General features: G+C 39.3%; 1 protein-coding gene and 1 pseudogene across 1 annotated transcript in view; one reads left to right on the forward strand and one right to left on the reverse strand.

Annotated features, from left to right (window-relative positions):
* CFAP47 (cilia and flagella associated protein 47) overlaps positions 1-26,918 on the reverse strand; it is a 505,984-nt gene that overhangs the window by 276,874 nt on the left and 202,192 nt on the right. Inside the window, 3 exon segments of the mRNA XM_069540349.1 lie at positions 9,329-9,457; positions 10,364-10,450; positions 18,616-18,674. Coding sequence (XP_069396450.1) covers positions 9,329-9,457; positions 10,364-10,450; positions 18,616-18,674 — 275 coding nt within the window.
* On the forward strand, positions 580-2,085 carry LOC138413980 (melanoma-associated antigen B4-like; annotated as a pseudogene).

Consider the following 26,918-nt stretch of genomic DNA (forward strand, 5'->3'; position numbering starts at 1 on the left):
CAAGTCCCTGAGGGCCAGTGGGGCCGCCAGCCACAGGGCCTCGACCTGTCTGCCGCACGCTGCAGGCCTGGTAAAACTCTGCCACATGCGGCCGCGTGGTCACCCTCACTGCCTCCGAATGAGACTCAAGGAGGTGCCGGCACTGGTGCGAGCAGATGGCCCTCGGGGCAAGAGAGGAGCTCCAGGCTGCACCGGCCGTCCAGGGAGGACCCCGAGTGAGGACTAAGGGAGTCACCCACCCCGAAGAGAAGGGACAAGAGAGAATATGGCCCGTCCCCTCCTGTCAACCCTTAGACTCCCAAGAAAGGACTGTCAGGCTGAGACTGCCCGTAATTTCCTCTGCCAGGTTCAGGCTGAGACTGCCCGTAATTTCCTCTGCCAGGTCCAAGGGAGGTTAGAGCGTTGTTCTGAAGGGGCAGCCACCAGGCAGAAGGGAGGGTCCCAGGACCCTTCGGTGGTGGGCTGAACGCTCCCTCCTTTCCTCCTCCTGGGTGTCATGGAAGATGGTGGTGTCAACTTCAGAGCAGCAGAGGGGAGGGGGTGGGGGTGTCTTGCCAACAACTGTCATCCTGACTCTGAATGGGAACCGTGGAGACCTACCTCCCCTGCCAGCCCCCACTGTCACCCCCGTACCGCCCAGGCAGGGCTGGCTGGCTGTGCCCCAAGGCTCACTCTACCGTCCTCCACAGGGGTCTCAGGGGACAGGCTGAGCAGGAGAACAGGAGCCCTGTGGGTCCTCGAGCAGTGCCCTCACGGACCCTGCAGAGGCGGCCTTGGTTAAAGCCAGGGAGGAATGTCCCTGCTGAAGGTGCTCACAGCATCTCCTTGTCCCTCCCCCAGGTGCCCTCGTTGCCTGCCTTCCTGCGCACACTCCCGCCTGCTGGTCCTGACCTGTGTCATCATGCCTCGGGGCCGGAGGAACAAGCGCCATGGCCGCAAGAAACGCCACCAGGCCCGGGGGGAGACTCAGAGTCTCAAGGGTGCCCAGGCCACTGAGGAGGCGGAGGAGGCGGCGGCGGCGGCGGCGGCGGCGGCGGCGGCGGCGGCAGAAGAGATACAAGAGTCGCCGTCTTCCCCCGCTTCTGTTTCTCGGGATACTTCCCCGAGCTCCCCTGCTGCTGGCACTCACCAGGAGCCTCAGGGAGCCCCAGCCACTACCTCTCGTGATGAAGGGGTTTCATGCCCAGGATCTGAAGAGGGTGCCCAGAGCCAAGATGAGAAAAGTGCAGGTACCTCCCAGGCAGCACCTTCCATTCACAGCAGTTGCAGAGATCCTCTGATCAGGAAGGTCAGAATGTTGGTGCACTTCCTGCTGGAGAAGTACCACACGAAGGAGCCCATCCCGCAGGCAGCACTGCTGAAGGCTGTCAACAGGAAGTACCAGAAGCACTTCCCTGAGATCCTCAGCAGAGCCTCTCAGATCATGGAGGTGGTCTTTGGCCTCGAGCTGAAGGATGTCGACCCCAGCAATCACTCCTACGCCCTCATCAGCAAGATGGCCCTCCCCAGCGAGGGAAGTCCGAGTGATGAGTCGGGGCCTCCCACGTCCGGTCTCCTGATGGTTCTCCTGAGCACGATCTTCAAGAAGGGCAACCGTGCCACCGAGGAGGAGATCTGGGAATTCCTCAGTGAGTTGGGCTTGTATGCTGGGAGGAGGCACTGGATCTTCGGGGAGCCGGCACTGGATCTTCGGGGAGCCCAGGAGGCTCATCAGCAAAGATTTCGTGCAGCAGAAGTACCTGACGTACCGCCAGGTGCCCAACAGCGATCCTCCGCGCTATGAGTTCCTGTGGGGCCCGAGAGCCCACGCTGAAACCAGCAAGATGAAAGTATTGGAGTTTATGGCCAAGTCCACTGGTACCGTCCCCAGTGCCTTCCCAGATCTCTATGAGCAGGCTCTGAAAGATGAGGAAGAGAGAGCAGCAGTGAGAGCCGCAACCAGGGCTGCAGCTGTTGCTGAGGGCAGAGCCCCTTCCAGGGCCAAAGCCCGCAGCTCCTCCCACATGTAGGGAGGGAGGCCGCTGGCAGTTTGCTCTCTTTGTTTTGGAAGTGCAGAGTAGTAGGGGTGGAGGGAACAAAGTATAGATCTTATTTACCTTCCTGTTTTAAACTAGTAACTTCTATATATTATTGATTGATTGATTTAGGTTTTTTCAAATTTTTTTTCTTGTAATAGATAGTGTGTTTTCTTAAGAATAGGAATTCGTGAATGACATTGCTTGCGTATCTATTGCTGTCTAAAGAATTCTAAAGTTACAGTTTTGGTATATGTAAAACAAATTCACGAACCATCTATATTTTCTGTATGATCCAGAAGTAGAAAACATGGCACTGCAATAGAGATTTTCATGGAAATGTGAAAGGCGACCACAGAAAATATTTAGAAACAAAAAATGGAGAAAACAGAGAGTAAAAGCCATTTAACTCGTGGTTTGCCTTACTTCGTTTAAACTTTCTTTTGGTAGAAATAAAAGATACTTTGACTGATTTAGCTCATTTGTGAGTATTTGTTTGTTTTGCCCTAGTGCACTGCATATTCTCTGCTACCTACTGGATTAAAAATAAACTCTGATGGGAGGGTGGTATTTTGGGGGTTCACAATAATCATATCAAAACTGCCATTCATCAAAAACCCAATATTGCTTAATGAGTATGCCACTGCTTTACATGTAGTACATAACATTCCAAAATTCACGCAGGATAGGATTTAGCAGACTCTCTTTATAGGTGAATAACTTGCAGATTTCTCAAGTTCACAAGGCTGATTTAAGTGACCTTGCTGGGTCTAGTCCCCTGGTCTGGAATAGTCTAGAGCCTACACTCTTCCACTCCTCCCAGCCTAAGCCAGACCTTACGTCTTTTAATTCATTTTTCTTCTCACCACTCCAAAATGTATCTCATGGGATAAAAGGGGCCCTGTTCCCAAAGCACTGTTCTGGAATACTGTAATAGTAACGCTGAATAAGTGAATGGTATGAATAAAAAAAAGTTTTCCGGTGACAATGGGGTCTTCTACATATGCAATGTCAGATACCCTGAAAAGATCAGCATCTCCTCATTTACTCTTCAAGTTTCTCAGGGACATAAAAGCCTTGGTTTAAGAGCTGTGTCCTCAGGTCAGTGGAGGGAGGAGTCCCAGCCTCTGATCGTTACTCAAGGTGAGGACCTTAGAACAGAAGGGGGCCCCACAAAGTCTACCCTTTCTCCCTTGTGTGGCCATGTGCAGAGCTGTCTGTCTGAAGGTACCCCTTCTTTTCCTCCGGGGCAAGGGTGGAGAGGTTCTCAGGGAGGTGAGTTCCTTGGTCTTGTGGCAGCATCTCCAATTCTGCCCAAGTAGGAGATCCTAACAGGCCTTAATTTGCTTCAGAGTGAGGACACTGGGTGCTGATGAGTGGATTCCCCATAACAAAGGGGACCACACAGAGGCCCCCGGCAGGGGTAGCCAGGGAATAGGTCTCTTATCTCCCCTTCTGGTGTCTCAGGAAGGTGAAAGCCTTGGCCTGAGGCTGGCAGACAGACAGTAGGGAGGGTGGAGTCCCATATGCTACCTGAAGTCAAGGTAAGAAACCTGAGTTAGGACTGAGGGGCCACTGACTCCAGAAGAGTGGGGCCTTGTAAAGTCCTGCTCCTCAGAAGACCCCAACAGCTTTGGACAGATCTGGTTCATCCTGACTTCCAATTCAGAATTCCCAAGAAGGTAATGCCTTTGTGCTGAGGAGCACAGCTTCAGGGGAGTGGAGGGTGGAGTCCTGGGTCTGGTCAGGCATCACGATGAGGACCCTGAATGAGGAGCAAGAGGACCACTCACTCCAGAACAGAGGAGAATGCAGAGTCCCGCCCCTGAGGTCAGCCCCAGGAGGCCCAGGACAAAGCTTTCTGGCTGACCTGCCCCCTCTTTCCACTGGGGGTGGTCTCGGGGAGGCGAGGGCCTTGGTCTATGGGGAACAGCCTCACTCAGTAGAGACTGGAAATCTAGTGACTCTAAATGAGGATAAAGGGACTCCACCTAGAGCAGAGCCCTGCCACTGGATACCTCCCCTTGGCAAATCCAGGAATGTTGGCATGGTGCGCCCCACGCCTTTCCTTTTAGAGCGTCTCAGGTAGATGAGGCACTTGGTCCCAGGGGCCAGCCTCAGGGGAGCACAGGGAGGAATTCCAGGTCATGCCAAGAGTCGAGCAGAGGACCATGAGGACTGAGGGAACCACCCAAATCATAAAAGCGGGGACACCACAGAATCCCTCCCTTACTGTCGGCCAGGAGTGACCACAGGCAGTCATGCCCACGTGAGGCAACCCTCACATCCTCCTAGGTGGTCTCAGGGAAGTAAAGGCTGTAGTATGAGAGCACAGGCCTCTCTAGGTCACGGGAAGAGCCAGCGTAAGGACTCCGAGTGAGGACCAAGGGGAACGCACAACCGAAAAGAGACAGGAACAAACGCATAGCCCCACCACCCTTTCGGCCCGGGGAAGCCCCAGGCAGGGGTAGTTCCATGTGTCACCCACTTGCCTCCGGCTCTGGAGGACTCAGGTCGGTAGAGGGAAGAGTCCCAGATCCTGACAGAGTGAGGACTATTGAGGTCACAAACCCCAGAAGAGCGGAGCCCGGGGAATCTTGCCCTCTGTGTTAGTCCTCAGAAGCCCCTCAGAAATAGCTGTGGCTACACGTGGCCTACTCTGACTTCTACTTCTGGGGACTCAGGGTGGTGAGGACTTTGCTCCGAGGCTGGCTGACTCAGCACAGGGGAAATTTCCAGGTTGTGCTAGGAGTTGGGGTGAGGACCTAAGGCTGTAGTGGAGCATGAAAACCATAACAATGGGGGCAGCACATCATCTCTCCCCTGCTGTCAGTCCTGGGAGACGCCTGGAGAGATGTCAGGCCGAGCAGAGGCAACCCTTAACTCCTCCCAGGGTGACAGAGAAGTGGGGACAGTAATAGGTGAAGAGAGGGAGAAATTATAGGTCTTCCCAGGAGTCAAACCGAGGAAGGGCCCGAGTGAGGACCAGCGCGGCCAAGCATAATAAGGCCTGGATCTGCCGGCCCCAGCGTCCTGCCTTCAGAGACCACAGGTAGACGTGGGACATTAGGCTACCCTCACTTTCTTCTGTTGGCTCTCAGAGAGCGGTGGGCCTTTCTATGAGCACATGTCCTCAGGTAAAGAGACAGGAGCCACAGGCCTTCCCAGGAGTCAAACTGAGAACACTGAGTGACGACTAAGGGGAACATGCCCCACCCGCTGAGCTGTGGGGACGACAAAGAGTCTAGCCTTGCCCCTGCTTTCAGCACTTGAAGGCTCAGGACAGGGCACATATATACAATGGAATATTACTCAGCCAGAAAAAGAAACGAAATTGAGCCATTTGTAATTAGGTGGATGGACCTAGAGTCTGTCATACAGAGTGAAGTAAGTCAGAAAGAGAAAGACAAATACCGTATGCTAACACATATATAAGGAATTTAAGAAAAATAAATATCATGAAGAACCTAGGGGTAAGACAGGAATAAAGACACAGAGCTACTAGAGAATGGACTTGAGGATATGGGGTGGGAGAAAGGTAAGCTGTGACAAAGCGAGAGAGTGGCATGGACATATATACACTACCAAACGTAAGGTAGATAGCTAGTGGGAAGCAGCCGCATAGCACAGGGAGATCAGCTCAGTGCTTTGTGACCGCCTGGAGGGGTGGGATAGGGAGGGTGGAAGGGAAGTTGACGCAAGAGGGAAGAGATATGGGAACATATGTATATGTATAACTGATTCACTTTGTTATAAAGCAGAAACTAACACACCATTGTAAAGCAATTATACTCCAATAAAGATGTAAAAAAAAAAAAAAGGGTCATGTACCAAAATGTTCATTGCAGCTCTATTTACAATAGCCAGGACATGGAAGCAACCTAAGTGTCCATCAACAGATGAATGGATAAAGAAGATGTGGCACATATATATAATGGAATATTACTCAGCCATAAAAAGAAACAAAATTGAGTTATTTGTAGTGAGGTGGATGCACCTAGAGTCTGTCATACAGAATGAAGTAAATCAGAAAGAGAAAAACAAATACCGTATGCTAACACATATATATGGAATCTAAGAAAGAAAAAAAAAAGGTCATGAAGGTCCTAGGGGTGAGACAGGAATAAAGACACAGACCTAGTAGAGAATGGACTTCAAGATATGGGGAGGGGGAAGGGTAAGCTGTGACAAAGTGAGAGAGTGGCATGGACATATATACACTACCAAACGTAAAATAGATAGCTAGTGGGAAGCAGCCGCATAGCACAGGGAGATTAGTTCAGTGCTTTGTGGCCACCTAGAGGGGTGGGATAGGGATGGTGGGAGGGAGGGAGACGCAAGAGGGAAAAGATATGGGAACATGTGTATATGTATAACTGATTCCCTTTGTTATAAAGCAGAAACTAACACACCATTGTAAAGCAATTATACTCTAATAAAGATGTTAAAAAAAAAGGACAAATACTACATAATATTGCTTATATGTGGAATCTAAAAAAAATAAAAAGAATGATATAAATGAACTTATATACAAAACAGAAATAGACCCACAGACACAGAAAACAAACTTGTGGTTACCAAGGGGGAAAAGGGAGGAAAAGGGGGGATAAATTAGGAGAATGGGATTAAGATATACACACTACTATATGTAATACAGATAACCAACAAGCACCTATTATATAGCACAGGGAGCTATACTCAATATTTTGTAATAACCTATAAGGGAAAAGAATCTGAAAAAGAAAGAAAAAAATATATATATATAAAACTGAATCACTTTGCTGTACACCTGAAACTAACATAACATTGTAAATCAACTATACTTCAATTGAAAAAAAAATCCACGAACAGTTTCCACACCATACCAGAGTGATTTCTCTAGAATGCAAAACTGATCATATCAACCTTGTGTTTAAAATCCTTCAGGACTTCTGTACTGACCTTGTGCTAAAATCCATAAAGTCCAGATGCCTTGGTTTGGCTTATGAAGTCAACCATGGTCTAATTTGACTGGGCTTATTGTCCACCCCTCTTACCCACAGCCATACTGTTTTTATTCCTCAGAACGTACAATGCTCTATCAAACCACAGGCACTTCCACATTGAATTCCCTTTATCTGGAAAAAATGTTATTGCCCCACCCCCCCCAATAAAACTCACCTATCACCTCCGTCACACAAATTGTACTATCTTTCTCTCTAACCTATGCCCCACCTTGCCTGCCAAACCCTCTTCATTGCTCAGGGCTCAGTTTAAATCCACCTTTTTCCTAGAAACCTTCTCCAAGACACAGGAAAGTTAGGTTCCTCTCTATGTCCGCTCATCCTTAGTTCTTTGGGCTTACCCTGTTATAACATTTGTCATCCTTCTCTGTAATTATATATATTTAGTTACTTACATACTTCAGGACACAAAATCCTTGAAGAGACAGACTATATCAAGTTTACTTTTATACCCCCAGAACCTATTATAGTAGCTGGACCATAATAGTTGTTGAATAAATTCATTCAACCAATATTTGTTGAGCCATCTACTATGTAGCTGACACACTATTAAGTTCTGAGTTTACAAGTGATACTTGGTATCTAAATTCATAGACTTATAAGTTGGGGAAGATGGGTTAAATGAATGAGACATATACATGAAGGCATGAGGGAGTGAATAAGTGAATGGGTGAGTGAATGAAGCCCACAAACCAAGATTAGTACTAGCTTGTCCATAAACTAGGACATGTGCGGCTCTTCTGTTTTGGAGTTGCTCCTCTTTATCAGTAGACAAAATTATATAGGAGGCAGCCTGGAGTTAAGAAAGAAAAGAAGAAAATTGTCTTTTCCCAAATCTAAGTTTGGGTGAGAGTCACAAATACCCCCATACATTCTTCTGGGAATTACTAAAAAACATACAGGATTTCTGCTCTTGACATCAAGCAAGAAAGACAGGGCAGGTTACTGGGAAAAGAAAAGGTAGAGAGGGGGAGTAACTGGGAATCAAGCCGCAGAAGGAACTCCCCAGAGGGTAGGCTTGGGTGGCTGGCTCAGTGGAGGATTTAGAGTGTCAGAGGGCAACAAGAGGGACCTGGGCTCCTGGGCCCCAGCAGAGAACAACAAGGAAGAAATAAGCTTTACCTACATCAGATGGTTTTATATGGCCAAAATCAGGTGATCTTGGAAGAAAGTATGTATGCATGTGAACCTTTGTACCCACATTTCTAAACTGAGGATATTACTGGTTGTGAAGAATAAACAAGATCACATTTAAAAAGCATTTTGTGACAGAAGTCTTAAATATATTACTCACTATTTAGATTTCTATTTTATCCTTTCCTTTGAGTGACTAATTGCTGCTTCTATTTGACTTCTTCCTTCTTTTAACTCCCTACCCTACAGCTCACCCTATCTGTGGTTGTAATCTATGAGGACAGAGCAAAAGCCTCTATTGGTCTTAGTGGGCAAGATCCACAGTGCCATATTTGGAAACCTAGGGAATGATTCCAAAGACTGAAATCAGGACTTGTTTAAGCAATAAAGATGTAGGGTGTGAAGGTGCAATTTATGCTATGATAATCTACCCAAATATGTAACTTAACATGAAGCAAACTGGAGAATCTCATCAACACCTGGTCTCGCCTACAGTTGTATGATTCCTAGTAAATATCTCTCCAGAATAACTTTATAGCAAGAGTCTACTAAGCATTAGAGGTAGAGACCATAATTTTCACCAATAGCTATTCTTTCTTTCTTTAATTTCTTTCTTTCTTTATTTTTTGGCTGTGCCACACCATATGGGATCTTAGTTCCCCGACCAGGGATCGAACCTGCACCCCTTGCATTGGAAGCACAGAGTCTTAACCACTGGGTCGCCAGGGAAGTCCCCCAACATCTATTATTTAATCCTTCCTTTTATGTACCAGAATATGTCTGTACCTACCAATTTTAGAGACTACATTTCTCAACTTCCCTTGAAGCTAGGTGCAGTCATATGACTAAATTTTGCCCAATGGAATGTGAAATGGAAATGATGCATTTTTCAGATGACATCCTTAAAAGGTATTTACCTGTCTTCTACTCTTTAACCTGCTCTTCCCTGTTCTGAGAAACTGATCCAGAAATGAAAGTCCAGTACTGAGGATGGAAGAGACACCCACTATTTCTAAACCACTTCTCCACAATAGATAGAAATAATATTTCTCTCTTATTTGGGCCACTGTATTTTTTAATCTTTTACAGCAGCACTACCTATACCTTAACTACTACACTATTCATATAAATCAACCAAAAAAAACCCCTAGCAGTGAACAAGAGTGGAAAAGTTACCTTGTATGTCTGAAGGAATACATCTGTCCATGCCCGTTTACTCCAGGTTTCAAACTTTGTAATATCTGTAACAATAGAATGCTTTTCCTTAGGTATATTGGAAAACTTGGGCAAGGTATTAGTGGAAGACTATAAGAAATAAAATATCACAACATTAATTACAATGCAAGGCAAATGTAAGTACAAAGTTTTAACTACTTAGTTAGCATACAATTTTTTTCTTTTAATAAAACCTTTACATGTCTTTTTTTCCCACTCATCCAGATCTCTAATTCCCCATGTGCCAGTAATAGAAACTATCAACACAGGTAACTTTCTGGAACTCACAGCCCCTATTTCATGTTGTAGATTTATTCAAACAATGTAGCTACTAGCTCACTCTGTGGCAGAAGTGGTAGAATGAGATGCAAAATTATTCTGAATTCTGAACCCCCAAAGGAGCCACACCCTTTGGATGAAGCCACAGGAACTCAGCAGAGTGCCAAAGAACAGGCCCTTGGCTCTTCTACTAATGTCATGTGGTGACTATAGTAACAGTGCCACAACTAAAGGAGCGTTGCCTCAAAGCCTACAGGCTTCTCAAGATAATTCCTCTTCTCAATACGTTTTCATAAAATGAATTGTATAATTTGAAAAAAAATGAATATCTTGTTTAATTTCTCCCTATTCTCCTCTAAAACTAAAGAAAGGAAGTGGCAAGTGGCAGGGAAAATAAACCAGTATTTTCTTTGAAAGATATACAGTCTAAGGATGTATTTTAAGAAAAAATTTAAATTAGCACAGACCATTCTTTATTTCTAAATCCCTTAAAAGAAGCAATTACCTGTATATTTAAGAAAGCCATGTAATCATTTCTGTATGGGAACTCCACAGAGACTTTTAGACAAATACAAATATATACTGTCCAGAGAGGCATAATCCTTAGGATATTTCATAAATAAAAAATCAAAGATTCTAAAATAAAATCTAACAAAGACCAAAAACCAGTAAATTCAATAACAGTGCAGATTTTTCCAAGAAATTAAATTCACTTACTGTAATTTCAATACACTTCTTACAATCTTCTGGTTCAAGCAGAAATTCTGGCAGTACATGAGAAATACATGCTCCTTGAGCACTAAACTAAAAAAAGAAAAAAACATTATTATAGCATAATACGATCAATCTATTACTTGCATTTGAACTTCGATGAAATTATTTCAATGTCATATAGTTTATATATGTATTGAATTTTAATTTTCAAATTTAAAATTTATATAATTAATTTAAAACTTTCCTTAACAATGAAATGTGCATATGATGTTTCCTTTGGAGGATTAATAGTGAGAAAGAACTTACTAAGTGCCTATAGCCATACACATCTACCTTTACATGTTAATGGGACACAGACAGTTATATGACTCGGACCCTATCGTCAAGACCATTTTATTGTTGTTATAATATTATAAAACTGAAAAATACCTGCAAAAAGTATGAACACAATAGAACATCTATTAGATAGATCATTAATCACCCTATGTTCATTGAATGCCTATCACCACATATGCCTGAATATAGAAAACTCCAATGTAACATAATCCATCGCCTATTTTTCCAGAGAATATCTTTGATTATATAAATTTATAGTATCTGAAGCAGCAAATATCTATTTATATTATTATATACATGTAATAGCATATACATGTATATAATTTATATTTTAAAATATATTTTTTCACTGTCATATTTCTTGAAATGTTTTTATCTGAAGTCTTCATATGCATGTCCACTACCACCATAACCACTCTATAGCCATCTAATACAAATTTGGCAAGAGTGTTTTCCGGTGGGGATTTGGGTGTTTAGGTCTAACTCATTTAGTGAGCAGAGAAGGTCACTTACCGTAAGCATTTAACAGAGAATTTACCATAAGCTTTTAACAGAGAATGCCAGATCTAGTACTTAACTCTATAAACACCCTCAGCAGTTTGCGGTCCTGTAACTAGTGAAAAGTGGGAAAAAGTAAAAGCAGAAAGATGATTCTGAAAGCTCAAACCTTAAAGATAGTACAGATGAATAAGAGGAAGGCCATGTTTGTGGGAGTGGAAGGAGACAGCTTGGTTCCAGAGTTGTTAAGCTTGCTGTGGCCCTGGGCCAGTCAAAGCTAGTGGAAGAAATCGTGTTGCATACATAAAGCTCCTTTGTTTGGAAAACAAACATCATTCCTTCTCTTTGATTTTGACGCATTTCCCATCTGCATTTGCATTATTCCTATGTATCTTCATTACACTGGAATCACTATAGGTTTAAATAAAATCTAATTTTAATGGTACACCACTCCTTAGCAGAAGTAGCCGCACTAAAGCCTATGTAAGAATTCAATGAGATGATGTCCATTAACTTGAAATCCTAGAGGTAAAACAAACAGCTCAGAGCCTTATGAAGAAACTGGAATACTTCCTTGCATGCAAAGCTAAGACAGGACGTCAGGAGGAAATAGTTGCTTCTATCAAATGCAACTGAGAGCCTAAGGAAAACTATCAGGGAACCACTAAACTGAGAGTTTCTTGAGGGAGACTACACGGTATTCATTTGAGTATTCCATAGTGCTCAGCAGAGAGCAGGCCCTCAGTAACACATTGAGGCCAAAGAATGCATTTTTGCATTGGTGAAGACAACAGGCCCAAAATGGAGCTGCTTATACTAAGCCCCACTTCACCAAATCAAGACTTCTTACAGTTTTGGCTCTCCCAGAAATGGAATCTTAAACCAGTCAATCAGAAATCGCCTGATCAGCACTACTTACGTTATCTGCCTGACAGACACCTGCCATTCCCTAAAGTAAGCTCGGAATAACCAATCTGCTTTTTTTGCTGTAGGGGCAGAAAACTTTTCCTTTCTTCCCTTCTAAATTCGTTGGCTGGTCGAATAATCAAATTGACATAAGACAGATTAACAGGGGAAAAGAACAAATTTAATTACATACCTATGGGAGCCCCACAAAGACATGAAGATTCAAAGGTAGTCAGGCAGTTGAGGTTTACATACTATGCTGAGCTTCGGAGAAGTGGGTAGGGATCTGGGGCTTCAAAGAGGAGGAAGGAAATTCATGGGAAGATGGGAAGTACAAGTGTTTGGTAAACAAATATTTGCCAAGCCATGAAAATAAGTCTTTCTGATGTAAAAAGTTGTTGCTGGTAATAGCTCTCTTCCTGGTACAGGCCCCCTATCTAAATTCTTTTAAGCAGTTAAGGGAGAGGTAAAATGCTTTTCATGAGTCTGCTGGTTCTCAATTGCCATTAGCTCAAAACAATCCCCACGCCAAAGTGGGACATTTGGGGGTGACATATTCTGTTCCCTCTCACTGCCTCAGTTCAACTTCCTGTTCTTGCCCCCTTCTGCCTATAAAACTCTCTTGCCTTCAGAGCTCCTTTCTATCTGCTAGATTGAATGCTGACTGACTGATGAATTGCTGAAAGCCAGGAAGAGCTTTAAAATTTACTCAGCTGAATTTTGTTCTTTAACAGCACTTTACAGAGGCTGTTATGAAGTGAGGGGTAGCAGAATAAGGCACCCTAAAATATGCCTCTTTCGCATATCAATTATTTGGAGAAACTGCAGAGACAGGAGAAGTTTTGAAAACAGAGTAGAAGTTATCGATTTGTAAGGGAAATCTACATTTCTAAAGCAAATTTACATTAGAAAGGGGGCCTGCACCAGGAAGGGAGCTATTACTACAGATAACTTTTCCACACCGGAGACTTATCTGGCAGGGCAATCTATCTTTACCAAACATTGCCTCCTCTCACCTTCCAGTAAATTCCACCCCCCTGCCACCCTTTGAAGCCTTAGACCCCTATACACCTTAGGTCAGGACTGCACATACACCTCAGTCCTCTGGCTGCCTTCTGAGTCATATCTCTCTGAGGCTACCATACTACTTACATAGGTAATTGAGTATGTTTTTTTTCCTCCTGTTAATCTTTTATTCTTGAGGTTCAGCCAAGAACTTAGAAGGGTAAAGGAATAATTAGTTTTCCTCCTCTACATGAGACTTGTTCCATTCTTTTCATTTTGAATATATCTCAAGGCCTACCTTCATCAAACGATAAGACAATATTTACAATTATGTTTTGTCAATAGATTTTATGTGTGGTTAGTAGTTTTACAGAGTTGACTCTTATAATTGATTTGATTACATTTTACATTTGATTACATTTATGCTAGGTTTTCTATTTGAACCTTCTGAGATTACAGAGTAGAAGAAAATTAATTGAAATGAGTTATTAAATTTTAATCTACAAAATTATACTTTCTCATTTACTGTGTAAAACATATAATTTCACTTGTACAGAACTCCTCACTCACTGACATCAAATTTAAATGGGAAAGCTAATAACATTTATGATTATTTTGAACTTTAATACATTTATTTCCATAATGAAACATACACACATATCTTGGATTAACAACCCAATTCTATTAACCATACTGCTACTTTCTAAATGTTGAAGAATTTTATCACAGCTAACATATCCTGATAGACATGTATTTGCTGATAAAAGAGCAATAAATTTGAATAGCTTGGCTTTAATTCCAAAATCATTCTTCCATACCTGCATCCTCATACCATAAGATGTCAAAACAGAAACCACCCACGTTAATGTTAACACTACTGGGAGCTGTGACAATAATAATGCTCCAAGAATAACATGATGATCACAAGTACCTGTGATCTGAAAACTGATTTTTATAATGCACAAACAATAAGGATTTAAGTAACGAAACTTCCTTCTTTTGTTCACAGTTAATACACCATTAGATTTTAAAAGCACAACGAACTTTCTAAAACAAGAAGAGCATTAGAATTTTTGCCTTACTGAATTAGAGCATTTAATTTATTGCATGAATCATCAAGGACCAAGTGTAGGAAGTGGTAACATTAAAAGTCATGTGCTTTCTATTTTAAACTCATAAAAATTTAAATAAAATTCCCATTTTATCTAATGAAAACACAACAACCTACAGACTGGGAGAAAATATTTGCAAATGATGTGACCCACAAGGGCTTAATTTCCAAAATACACAAACAATTCACACAACTGAATAACAAAAAAGCAAACAACCCGATCAGAAAATGGGCCAAAGACCTAAATAGACAATTCTCCAAAGAAGACATACAGATGGATAACAGGCACATGAAAAGATGCTCATCATCGCTAATTATTAGAAAAATGCAAATCAAAACTACAATGAGATACCACCTCACACCAGTCAGAATGGCTATCATTAAAAAGTGTACAAATAACAAATGCTGGAGAGGGTGTGGAGAAAAGGGAACCCTACTACACTGTTGGTGGGAATGAAAATTGGTGCAGCCACTATGAAAACCTCCAGTACGGAGGTTCCTCAAAAAAGTAAAAATAAAGTTGCCATATGATCCAGCAATTCCACTCCTGGGCATATACTCAGACAAAACTATAATTTGAAAAGATACATGCACCCCAATGTCCATTGCAGCACTACTTACAATAGCCGAGACATGGAAACAACCTAAATGTCCATTGAAAGATGAATGGATAAACAAGATGTGGGATATATATACAATGGACTATTACTCAGCCATTAAAATGAATGAAATAATGCCATTTGCAGCAGCATGGATGGAACTAGATATTATCATGCTAAGTGAAGTAAGTCAGAAAGAGAAAGACGAATACGATATATCACTTATATGTGGAATCTAAAATACGACACAGGGCTTCCCTGGTGGCACAGTGGTTAAGAATCTGCCTACCAATGCAAGGGACATGGGTTCAAGCCCTGGTCCAGGAAGATCCCACATGCCATGGAACAACTAAACCCGTGTGCCACAACTACTGAGCCTGAGCTCTAGAGCCCGCAAGCCACAATTATTGAAGCTTGTGTGCCTAGACCCCACCACAATGAGAAGCCCATGCACTGAAACAAAGAGTAGCCCCCACTCGCCACAGCTAGAGAAAGCCCACAAGCAGCAACAAACACCCAAGGCAGCGAAAAATAAATAAATTTATTAAAAAATAAATAAAATAAAATACAACACAAATGAACATATCTACAAAACAGAAACAGACTCACAGACATAGAGAACAGACTTGTGGTTGCCAAGAGGGATGGGCGTGGGGGAGGGAAGGATTGGGAGTTTGGGATTGGTAGATGTAAACTGTTATATACAGGATGGATAAACAACAAGGTCCTACTGTATAGCATAGGGAACTATATTCAATATCCTGTGATAAGCCATAATGGAAAAGAATATGAAAAAGTATATACATATATATGTATACAACTGAGTCACTTTGCTGTACAACAAAGATTAACACAACATTGTAAATCAACTATACTTCAGTAAAAAAAAATTTTTAGGAAATAATAACTTTCATATGAGAAAGTAATGTTAAAAAAACACCAAATTGAATTCTGTCTAGAGTAATCGCTTAGAAACTTGTTAAATATGTATGTAAATGCTGTTTACTTCTATCAAGATCTTATTTTCTGAAGAAAAGTAGACTTTTCCTTATGTGAAAAGTAAGTGGGATTGAATAGATGATCTTTGGGTTCATTTCCAGTTTATTTATTATTTTTAATTTGTATTGGAGTATAGTTGCTTTACAATATTGTGTTAGTTTACACAGTACAGCAAAGTGAATCAGCTATACGTATACATATATCCCCTCTTTTTGGATTTCCTTCTCATTTAGGTCATCACAGAGCACTGGGTAGAGTTCCCTGTGCTGTAGGTTCTCATTAGTTATCTATTTTATACATAGTATCAAGAGTATATAAGTCAATCCCAATCTCCCCATTCATCCCACCCCCTTCAATAAATTTTTTTAAAAATAAAAGACACACTTGACAAATACTGGTTTTCTGGCATTCTTATAACAACAAAACATTTATTTCTAATAGAACAGATTTTTAAAATATTCTATTTCCTGAAATAATATCACAACAGTCAGTTTTTAGTATGTCACTAATGGTTATCCCACTGGAATAATTTAAGAAAACATTTTGGCATATGAAAGCCATAGATCATAATTTATTTAAATAATAATCTACTATGCATCATGTAATACACATTTTATTATTTCTAATACTTTTTATCAACCAAAGAAGTTTAAGAATTATTATTGTCAATTTTACAGATATTGAAATTGGAGCTTAAACAGGTTAAGTACTTTGTACAAAGTCACAAAAGTACAAAAGAGCTAGAATTTAAGTCTGCATCTGTCTGATTCAAAAGTCATGCTCTTTAATCCACTTCACTGCACTGTTCCAGAATCACTTCTTATGCTGTTGCTTTGAAATATTTCCATTCTTAGATGAAACTCCATTAAATAAGATACTATAATGGTCATGCAAAAGTAAGAAAGATATAAAGTTTTTAAAGATAAAAGAAGTGAAATCACAAATGGAATTAAATTTATTGGGCTGGCCAAAAAGTTTGTTCCGTTTTAAGTAAAAATAGACATTTTTCATTTTCACCAAGAACTTTATTGAACAATGTATTCATTAACTGAATGAACTTTTTGGCCCACCCAATACTTATAAAGGGAAGAGAGTTAGTTTTTCTAAGTATATTTATTTTGGTGTATGAACAATTTGTTTAAAAATCAATGAGTCCAACAGAATGGGAATGGTTCCATAAAAAACGGTATCTCTTTGTAATTAAAAGTGATGTTTGTAAAGAGTTTTTAACAAAACAGGGAAATGTTTAAGTTAATAAAGCAGGATTAAAATATGTTTAGAAGGGAATCTCAACTACGAAATAAATATGCATAAAATTGACTTGAAGGAAATACAGTAAAATGTTAACCGAAGTTAAAAAAAAATCAATAGAATTAGAAAGTAACAGTTATAGTAGTCTTATTTTAAGTGATATCCTACTTTACAGTTTCAATGAAGGGTACATGATGTTTAGATTCTGCTTCTATTTTGAGTTTTATATTATGGAAAATACAAATCAAAAAAGTTTATTTTTCAATGAAAATCACATCATAAAAATGATTACTGGTTATAAACAAATGAAATTATATCAAAGGATGTTAGGTACTGTATTAGTCTGCTCAGGCTGTCATAACAGAATACCATAGGCTGGGTAACTTAAACAATAGAAATTTATTTTCTCACAGTTTTGGAGGCAAGAAGTCCAAGAACAAGCAAAGCAAGGTGCCAGCCAATTCAGTTTCTGGTGAGATCTCTCTTCCTAAGAAGACAGCTTAGGGTCCCACCCTTATGACATCTTTAACCATAATTACATCCTAAAGGTTCTATCTCCAAATACAGTCATAATGGGGGTTAGGGCTTCAACAAGTGAATTCTAGGGAGACACAATTCATTCTATAACAGGCACAAAAGACAGGAAACATTAAGCATATTACTTTGAATACAGCAATATAAAATTTATTGTAAAATACAACACCCAATTTATATATATATTTTTAATAACAGAAGACACATGGCATTGTTATGGTCTGAAATATGTGCCTCCAAAAGTCATATGTTAAAAACCTAACCCTCAGTATTCCAGAATGTAATTGTATTTGGAGTTAAGGCCTTTAAAGAGGTGATTAAGGTAAAATGAAGCTCTTAGAGTGGGCCCTAATCCAATCTGACTGGTGTCCTTATAAGAAGATGGAGTTTAGACACACAGAGAGACACTAGGGGGGTGTGCATAGTCAAAATTTCAGACCTTCCCATCCCCCCAACAAGATGGTAGCTGGGAAGAGGTAGGTATATTTTCTACTAAATAAAGCTTCAACTTCAGGTTTCCTCACTTTCATGAGCCTCTTCTAAAGCTATGCATGTAATTTTTGTATTTAGAATTTGATATTATTTTATAAAGAAGGGATCTCCAAAATGTGTAAGGTCTCTCAGAACATGGATCAGCCCTGCAGTGGGCTTTCATGAGGGAGGAGAGACGGGCTCTTGTGTCTGTACATGCATCTGTCACTACTTTTCTGGATACTCAGTCTCTTTGGCAATGCCCCCTCTCTACCTGGAGCCTACTGACATGTTGCCATCTGCTACTGAGGCCTGAGATAGGGATCCTGAGTCTCTCCCCTTAGTCCCACCCAGGACCAAGAGGGTCTCATAAGTGACTCAGCCACTTCCCAGTCATCATATATTTTTCATTAATGCTGTGGCTGCAGAGCCAACCATCTCCGACTCTTCTACCTATTCAATGGAGTCCCTCTCATTTAGTCAGGCTCCACAACAGATTGCCTGGGTCTTAACTCAGTCATCCTCAGTGACTTTGAAACTCCTACATCACTTCCAACCACAAGAAACTTAAGCCACTTTTGGCTATTGACATGACAGTGAGAGCCTAAGACACAAAGAAAAAATATTTTGTTCAGTACCATGTCTAATTTTTAAGACCACAGTATTGCTGCGGACAGAAAAATTCTGATCTGGAAATTAAAAAATAAAAATGAACACTGAAACTTTGATTTGCATTCCTGCTATAAGTGCCCTCTTCTTACCCTTCATCCCCATTCCTGCTAAAGAAGCTGAACATCTCTGGCCAACCATGGAGTAAATTCCACATGAAAAGAAACATAAAAATATGATAATTCAAAATATATTAACCACATTACATAAATAACTACAAGTAACAAATGCTACTTTAGTGGTACAGGAGCATGGATAATGGAGTAATAAGGCTGCCTATGGATGTGGAGAGTTCCAGTGGACAAGGCAGATGTAGGCAGAGGAAGTGGTATAAATTTACCAACACTCCACTGACACTTTTTTCTTATATGAACAAAACTTTTATTTAAAAAATATTTTTTAACATCTTTATTGGAGTATAATTGCTTTACAATGGTGTGTTAGTTTCTGCTGTATAACAAAGTGAATCAGCTATATGTATACATATATCCCCATATCTACTCCCTCTTCTGTCTCCCTCCCACCCTCCTTATCCCACCCCTCTAGGTGGTCACAAAGCACCAAGCTGATCTCCCTGTGCTATGCAGCTGCTCCCCACTAGCCATCTATTTCACATTTGGTAGTGTATATATGTCCATGCTACTCTCTCACTTCATCCCAGCTTACCATTCCCCCTCACCATTTTCTCAAGTCCATTCTCTACATCTGCGTATTTATTTCTGTCCTGCCCCTAGGTTCATCAGAACCATTTATTTATTTACTTATTTTTTTAGATTCCATATCTTTGTGTTAGCATACAGTATTTGTTTTTCTCTTTCTGACTTACTTCACTCTATATGACAGACTCTAGGTCCATCCACCTCATGACAAATAACTCAATTTTGTTTCTTTTTATGGCTGAGTATTATTCCATTGTATGTATGTGCCACATCTTCTTTATCCATTCATCTGATGATGGACACTTAGGTTGTTTCCATGTCCTGGCTATTGTAAATAGTGCTGCAATGAATATTGTGGTACATGACTCTTTTTGAATTATGGTTCTCTCAGGGTACATGTCCAGTAGTGGGATTGCGAGATCATATGGTAGTTCTATTTTTAGTTTTTTAAGGAACCTCCATACTGTTCTCCATAGTGGCTGAACCAATTCACATTCCCACCAGCAGTGCAAGAGTGTTCCCTCTTCTCCACACCCTCTCCAGCATTTATTGTTTCTAGATTTTTTGATGATGGCCATTCTGACCGGTGTGAGGTGATATCTCATTGTAGTTTTGATTTTCATTTCTCTAATGATTAATGATGTTGAGCATTCTTTCATGTGTTTGTTGGCAATCTGTAAACCTTCTTTGGAGAAATGTCTATTTAGGTCTTCTGCCCATTTTTGGATTGAGTTGTTTGTTTTTTTATTATTGAGCTGTATGAGCTTCTTATAAATTTTGGAGATTAATCCTTTGTCAGTTGCTTCATTTGCAAATATTTTCTCCCATTCTGAGGGTTGTCTTTTGGTCTTGTTTATGGTTTCCTTTGCTGTGAAAAAGCTTTGAAGTTTCATTAGGTCCCATTTGTTTATTTTTATTTCCATTTCTCTAGGAGGTGGGACAAAAAGGATCTTGCTGTGATTTATGTCATAGAGTGTTCTGCCTGTATTTTCCTCTAAGAGTTTTATAGTGTCTGGCCTTACATTTAGGTCTTGAATCCATGTTGAGCTTATTTTTGTGTATGGTGTTAGGAAGTATTCTAATATTTTTTTACAAGTAGCTGTCCAGTTTTCCCAGCACCATTTATTGAAGAGGTTCCCTTTTCTCCACTGTATATTCTTGTGTCCTTTATCAAAGATAAGGTGACCATACATGCGTGGGTTTATCTTTGGGCTTTCTATCCTGTTCCACTGATCTATAGTTCTGTTTTTGTGCCAGTACCATACTGTCTTGATTACTGTAGCTTTGTAGTATAGTCTGAAGTCAGGGAGCCTGATTCTTCCAGCTCCGTTTTTCTTTCTCAAGACTGCTTTGGGTATTTGGAGTCTTTTTTGTTTCCATACAAATCGTGAAATTTTTTGTTCTAGCTCTGTGAAAAATGCCATTTGCAGTTTGACAGGGATTGCATTGAATCTGTAGATTGCTTTGGGTAGTATAGTCATTTTCACAATATTGATTCTTCCAATCCAAGAACATGGTACAGCTCTCCATCTGTTTGTATCATCTTTAATTTCTTTCATCAGTGTCTTATAGTTTTCTGCATACAGGTCTTTTGTCCCCTTAGGTAGGTTTATTCCTAGGTATATTATTCTTTTGGTTGTAATGGTAAATGGGAGCGTTCCCTTAATTGCTCTTTCCAATTTTCATCATTAGTGCATAGGAATGAAAGAGATTTCTGTGCATTAATTTTGTATCCTGTTACTTTACAAAATTCATTGATTAGCTCTGGTAGTTTTCTGGTAGCATCCTTAGGATATTCTATGTATAGTATCATGTGATCTGCAAACAGTGACAGCTTTACTTCTTTTCTGATTTGGATTCCTTTATTTTATTTTCTTCTCTGATCGCTGTGGCTAAAACTTCCAAAACTATGCTGAATAATAATGGTGAGAGTGAGCATCCTTGTCTTGCTCCCGATTTTAGAGGAAATGGTTTCAGTTTTTCACCACTGAGAACAATGTTGGCTGTGGGTTTGTCACATATGGCCTTTATTATGTTGAGGTAAGTCCCCTCTATGTCTACTTTTTGGAGAGTTTTTATCATAAATGGGTGTTGAATTTTGTTGAAAGCTTTTTCTGCATCTATTGAGATTATCACATGGTTTTTATCCTTCAGTTTGTTAATATGGTGTATCACCTTGATTTTCACATATTGAAAAATCCTTGCATTCCCGGGACAAACCCCACTTGATTATGGTGTACAATCCTTTTAATGTGATGTTGGATTCTGTTTGCTAGTATTTTGTTGAGGATTTTTGCATCTATGTTCATCAGTGATATTGGTCTGTAGTTTTTTTTGTGTATGTGTGTGTGTGACATCTTTGGTTTTGGTATCAGGGTGATGGTGGCCTCGTAGAATGAGTTTGGGAATGTTCCTCCCTCTGCTATATTTTGGAAGTCTTTGAGAAGGATAGGTGTTAGCTCTTCTCTAAATGTTTGATAGAATTTGCCTGTGAAGCCATCTGGTCCTGGGCTTTTGTTTGTTGGAAGATTTTTAATCACAGTTTCAATTTCACTGCTTGTGATTGGTCTGTTTTTATTTTCTATTTCTTTGTGCTTCTGTCTCAGAACACTGTGCTTTTTTAAGACTTTGTTCATTTCTTCCTGGTTGTCCATTTTACTGGCATGCAGTTGCTTGTAGTAATCTCTCATGATCCTTTGTATTTCTGCAGTGTCAGTTATTCCTTCTCTGTTTTCATTTCTAATTCTATTGATTTGAGTCTTCTCCCTTTTTTTCTTGATGAGTCTGGCTAATGGTTTATCAATTTTGTTTATCTTCTCAAAGAACCAGCTTTTAGTTTTACTGATCTTTGCTATCATTTCCTTCATTTATTTTTCATTTATTTCTGATCTGATCTTTATGATATCTTTCCTTCTGCTAACTATGGGTGTTTTTTGTTCCTCTTTCTCTAATTGCTTTAGCTGTAAGGTTAGGTTGTTTATTTGAGATGTTTGTTGATCTTAAGGTAGGATTTTATTGCTATAAACTTCCCTCTTAGAACTGCTTTTGCTGCATCCCATAGGTTTTGGGTCATCGTGTCTCCATTGTCATTTCTTTCTAGGTATTTTTTGATTTCCTCTTTGATTTCTTCAGTGATCTCTTAGTCATTTAGTAGCATACTGTCTAACCTCCATGTGTCTGTGTTTTTTACAGTTGTTTTCATGTAACTGATATCTAGTCTCATAGTGTTGTGGTCGGAAAAGATACTTGATACAATTTCAATTTCTTTAAATTTACCAAGGCTTGATTTGTGACCCAAGATATGATCTATCCGGAGAATGTTCCATGACTACTTGAGAAGAAAATGTATACTATTATTTTGGGATGGAATCTCCTATAAATATCAATTAAGTCCATCTTGTTTAATGTATCACTTAAAGCTTGTGTTTCCTTATTTATTTTCATTTTGATCTGTCCATTGGTGAAAGTGGGGTGTTAAAGCCCCCTACTATGATTGTGTTACTGTCGATTTCCCTTTTTATGGCTGTTTGCATTTGCCTTATGTATTGAAGTTCTCCTATGCTGGGTGCATAAATATTTACAATTTTTTATATCTCCTTCTTGGATTGATCCCTTGATCATTATGTAGTATCCTTCTCTGTCTCTTGTAATAGTCTTTATTTTAAAGTCTCCACTTTGCCCTCCGCACTCCTGTTGTTGTGCTCTCCTCCATAGCTGAAGCTTCCCCCATCAGCCCCCCCGCAGTCTCTTCCTGGGAAGGGGCTTCCTAGTGTTTGGAAACCTTTCCTCCTTCACAGCTCCCTCCCACTGGTGCAGGTCCCATTCCTATTCTTTTGTCTCTGTTTATTCTTTTTTCTTTTGCCCTACCCAGGTACGTGGGGACTTTCTTGCCTTTTGGGAGGTCTGAGGTCTTCTGCCAACATTCAGTAGTAGATGTTCTGTAGGAGTTGTTCCACGTGTAGATGTATTTCTGGTGTATCTGTGGGGAGGAAGGTGATCTCTGCATCTTACTCTTCTGCCTTCTTCCCTGCCCCCCAATCGTTTTTTGTTTTTTTTTTTTAAATCAAGCCTGACAATTTCTGTCTTTTGATTAGCTTGTTTAGTCCATTCACATGTAGGGTTATTACTGATATTTTTGGATTTATATCTGCTACTTTATTTGTCTTTTGTATGCTTCATATTTTTTCTTTTGTTTCTTCTTTATTGTCTTCTTCTATATTAAGTGGATTCTTTCTAGTATACCATGTTGATTCCTCAATGATTTTTAACTGCATTTTTACGTTATTTTCTTATTGCTTGCTCTCAGGATTATAATATGCATCTCAACTTAGCATCTACTCTAGATTTATACTAACTCAATTCTACTATGTTATGAAATGTTGCTCCAATATAGTTCTATTCCTTTTCTTTACTGTCACATAGAATTACATCTTTATGTGTCACAAACCCAACAATCTAGTGTTATAATTGTTATTTTATATAACCTTATGTCTTCTAAAGATGTTAAGAGAAGAAAGGAAAAATCTATTTATATAGGTTTTTATATTACATTTCATTACCATTTCTCGTTCTCATCTTTTCTTTCTGTGGATTCAATTTACTATACAGTGTCATTTCCTTATTCCGATATAGCTTCATTTCTATTGCCCTGCTTTGTAATGTTATTTACAAAATATCTCTATATGCTGTTAGCCTAACTATACAATTTTATATTGTTTTGTGCAAGTGTTTTTAAGAATCATTTAAGAGAAGATAAGAGAATAAATATATGGCAGTACAGTCATAAAGTTCCAGAGTTCTGACTGATTTATTTTTTTGGAATGAATCAAAACTGATTCAAGTTTCAGGATCATAAAGGAACTCTAATTTAATTTCATTTCAATATCCTCATGATGCTGTTTTGAAGTTATCTTTATTTTCTATTACCACAGAAACAATGCCTCTGAATGCTACAAGTTTAAGAACAAGATACTCCTATAGTGTCACTGGCATCATTTGATCTTTACTAAATCTGTAGGCAACATAAAAATATCTTTAAACATACCATTGACTGAAATGAAATTGCTACTATTCGTAAGTTTTCATCAATGATACTGGGAACTTCATAAAATTGGCCTAATATATCTGTCTCCCTTAATCTAATGTATACACACATAGTGCATGTGCACATGTATACACATATACACACACACATACACACACATCACACACTATATACCTTTCTCCATACTCAAACAGCCATTATTGCCTTAGTCCTATTTGATTATTCTCCACACTACTGGATTCTAGGAAGGAAGCCACTACAAACTAACAAAGGTAAAACCAACAAAAAAGAAACGCTAAATTAGAAAGAGAAAAGTAAGTCAAATAAGAATGTTTATGTCTACATCAGAGAATAACCAATAAGATCCAAATTATATTTTTACAAATCACAATTTTGATACTGAATGGCATGGTGACCAAATTAATTCATAAAATAATGTGTGGAAAGTCTCATCATTCATCTCTCCAGTCATTAGCTGGTGAATAATTAATAGTCTAATTACACATCTCTAATTCTGTCCCAAGCAATAGTGAAGATAAGAGACTCTTATGTTTGTCATCCCAAATCACTCTAGAAATGAAACAATGAAGTTCCATGATATCTTTAAGAGATAAATATAAAATATATATATAAATATATACAGTATATATATATATATTTTAAATATATATATATATGTATGTATGTATTTTTAAATGAAACTATAAGGAAAGAAGGGATATTTCTGATTTGAAACCTCTGGAATTGGTCAGAATTGGAGGCCATCTCTGTGTCATGATGGAACTTCCTCTAATAGAATTCCTTGTGAAAAATCATTTTCCCAACCATCTGGCCAAAGGTCTAAGTTCCCACCATGAAATATGTATTCTCATTGGTTAGAGGAATGCAATCCAGAAGAATATTTGTTGATTATAAATTAATAGCTTTGAAGTTAAATATTAACACCTAGGCAAGGGAACACTTATTAGTGATAAACTAGGATATGATGAAATGATCACAAGGGTTTGGGAAACCAGGAAATAGCCTGGCATTGCTTTCAAAGGGAATATGGTTGCAGAGGGTGGTATCAGCTGAGGACTCCTGGCAATAGAAAAGTGGTCCAGAGGAAGGGGAAAAGTAAACTAACCAGGAACTACAATGTAGTAAGTACAGCATAAAACACTCTTCTCTCATTTAATATTCCAAAGTTAGATGATCTCTATCACAATACTCCCATTGGATGTAAGTCCAGTAATAGGAAAACAGAAAAATTTTATTTGAATTTCACTGTTTTATTCCCTTCCAAAAATGTAAATAAAATTCATCCAAAGGTATCTCTTCGATATCATTAACAGACTTCGAACACTGAAACTATTAATAGGTTTCCATAATCTATGGAAATGGTTCCCGATTTTTAGGCTGCAGACTCTCACATCTGTTTTAAAAATTCAACTAACAGATTTCAGTATGTGCTCTAATAGTTAATAAAAAGAAACTTTACTTTAAAATGTTTCTGAATTTAGAGTAACTTTTGGTAATATGTTTTCTCAATAAATGGAGTAAAATATAAGTACTCTCATGTAGATGGTCCAGTAAATGGTTTAAATGTGCAGTCCTCGAAAAGTATGAAACCATTGCTCTTCAACTTGAATATAGTCTAAAATAGACCACAGTAGCATCCCATTAGTTCATGCAAGATAGATAAAGATCATTTAGAGCGCATGAAATACAGCTGTCATGTCAAACCCTAAAGTAGAACCTTGAACCACCTTTTTCATCTTAGCATGGAAGAAATGAATCCAGCTTCTTGTCATTGATGCTTCTTTACATAGACTTATCTAGTAGTGATAGGTAAATACTATGTCCAGAAAGACGCTGGAAAAGATCAAATTCCAGTATCTACAAACACCCATGTGACGGCTACAAAACGCAGTTGGAGACTGACTCACACAGTCACAGGGAATATGTTATTAAGATCACAGGGCAAATATCTGCTGCTGGATTTAAAAATTAGAAAACAAAACCCTTAAAATATCATAACATTGAGGTAAACAGTTGTCAAGAGAACAATAAAGTACAAGAGTGGGAGGAAAGAAAAGCATCAAAGAGAGTATAAAACATAATAAACTTGCATGGCCATTTCAATAAATTGACTGATAAGGTTTGGAGTTTTACTAATGACTACAAGGGCTATATGTGGAGATTAGTAGGATAAAGGACATTTCATTTACAAATAAAAGTTTTTAAAAATTCAATTACACAAAACAAGTACAGCCAGCTACAAAGATTGATTTGTGAAGGCGTAGCACCTAATTTACATTCATATATGCTACTTTTTAATTCTCTTTCATTTCAAAGGTTTGTTGAAGTCCAACAGTGCCATCAGTCACCATGTCCCTATATTCATTCAATCAAAATCACTCTTTTCCATTCATCGCTTTCTTTTCATTGTAACTACAACCACTATAGTTCTGTACCTCTTCACAGCATCAATTGG

The sequence above is a fragment of the Delphinus delphis genome, chromosome X, assembly GCF_949987515.2.
Source record: "Delphinus delphis chromosome X, mDelDel1.2, whole genome shotgun sequence".
Taxonomy (NCBI): domain Eukaryota; kingdom Metazoa; phylum Chordata; class Mammalia; order Artiodactyla; family Delphinidae; genus Delphinus; species Delphinus delphis.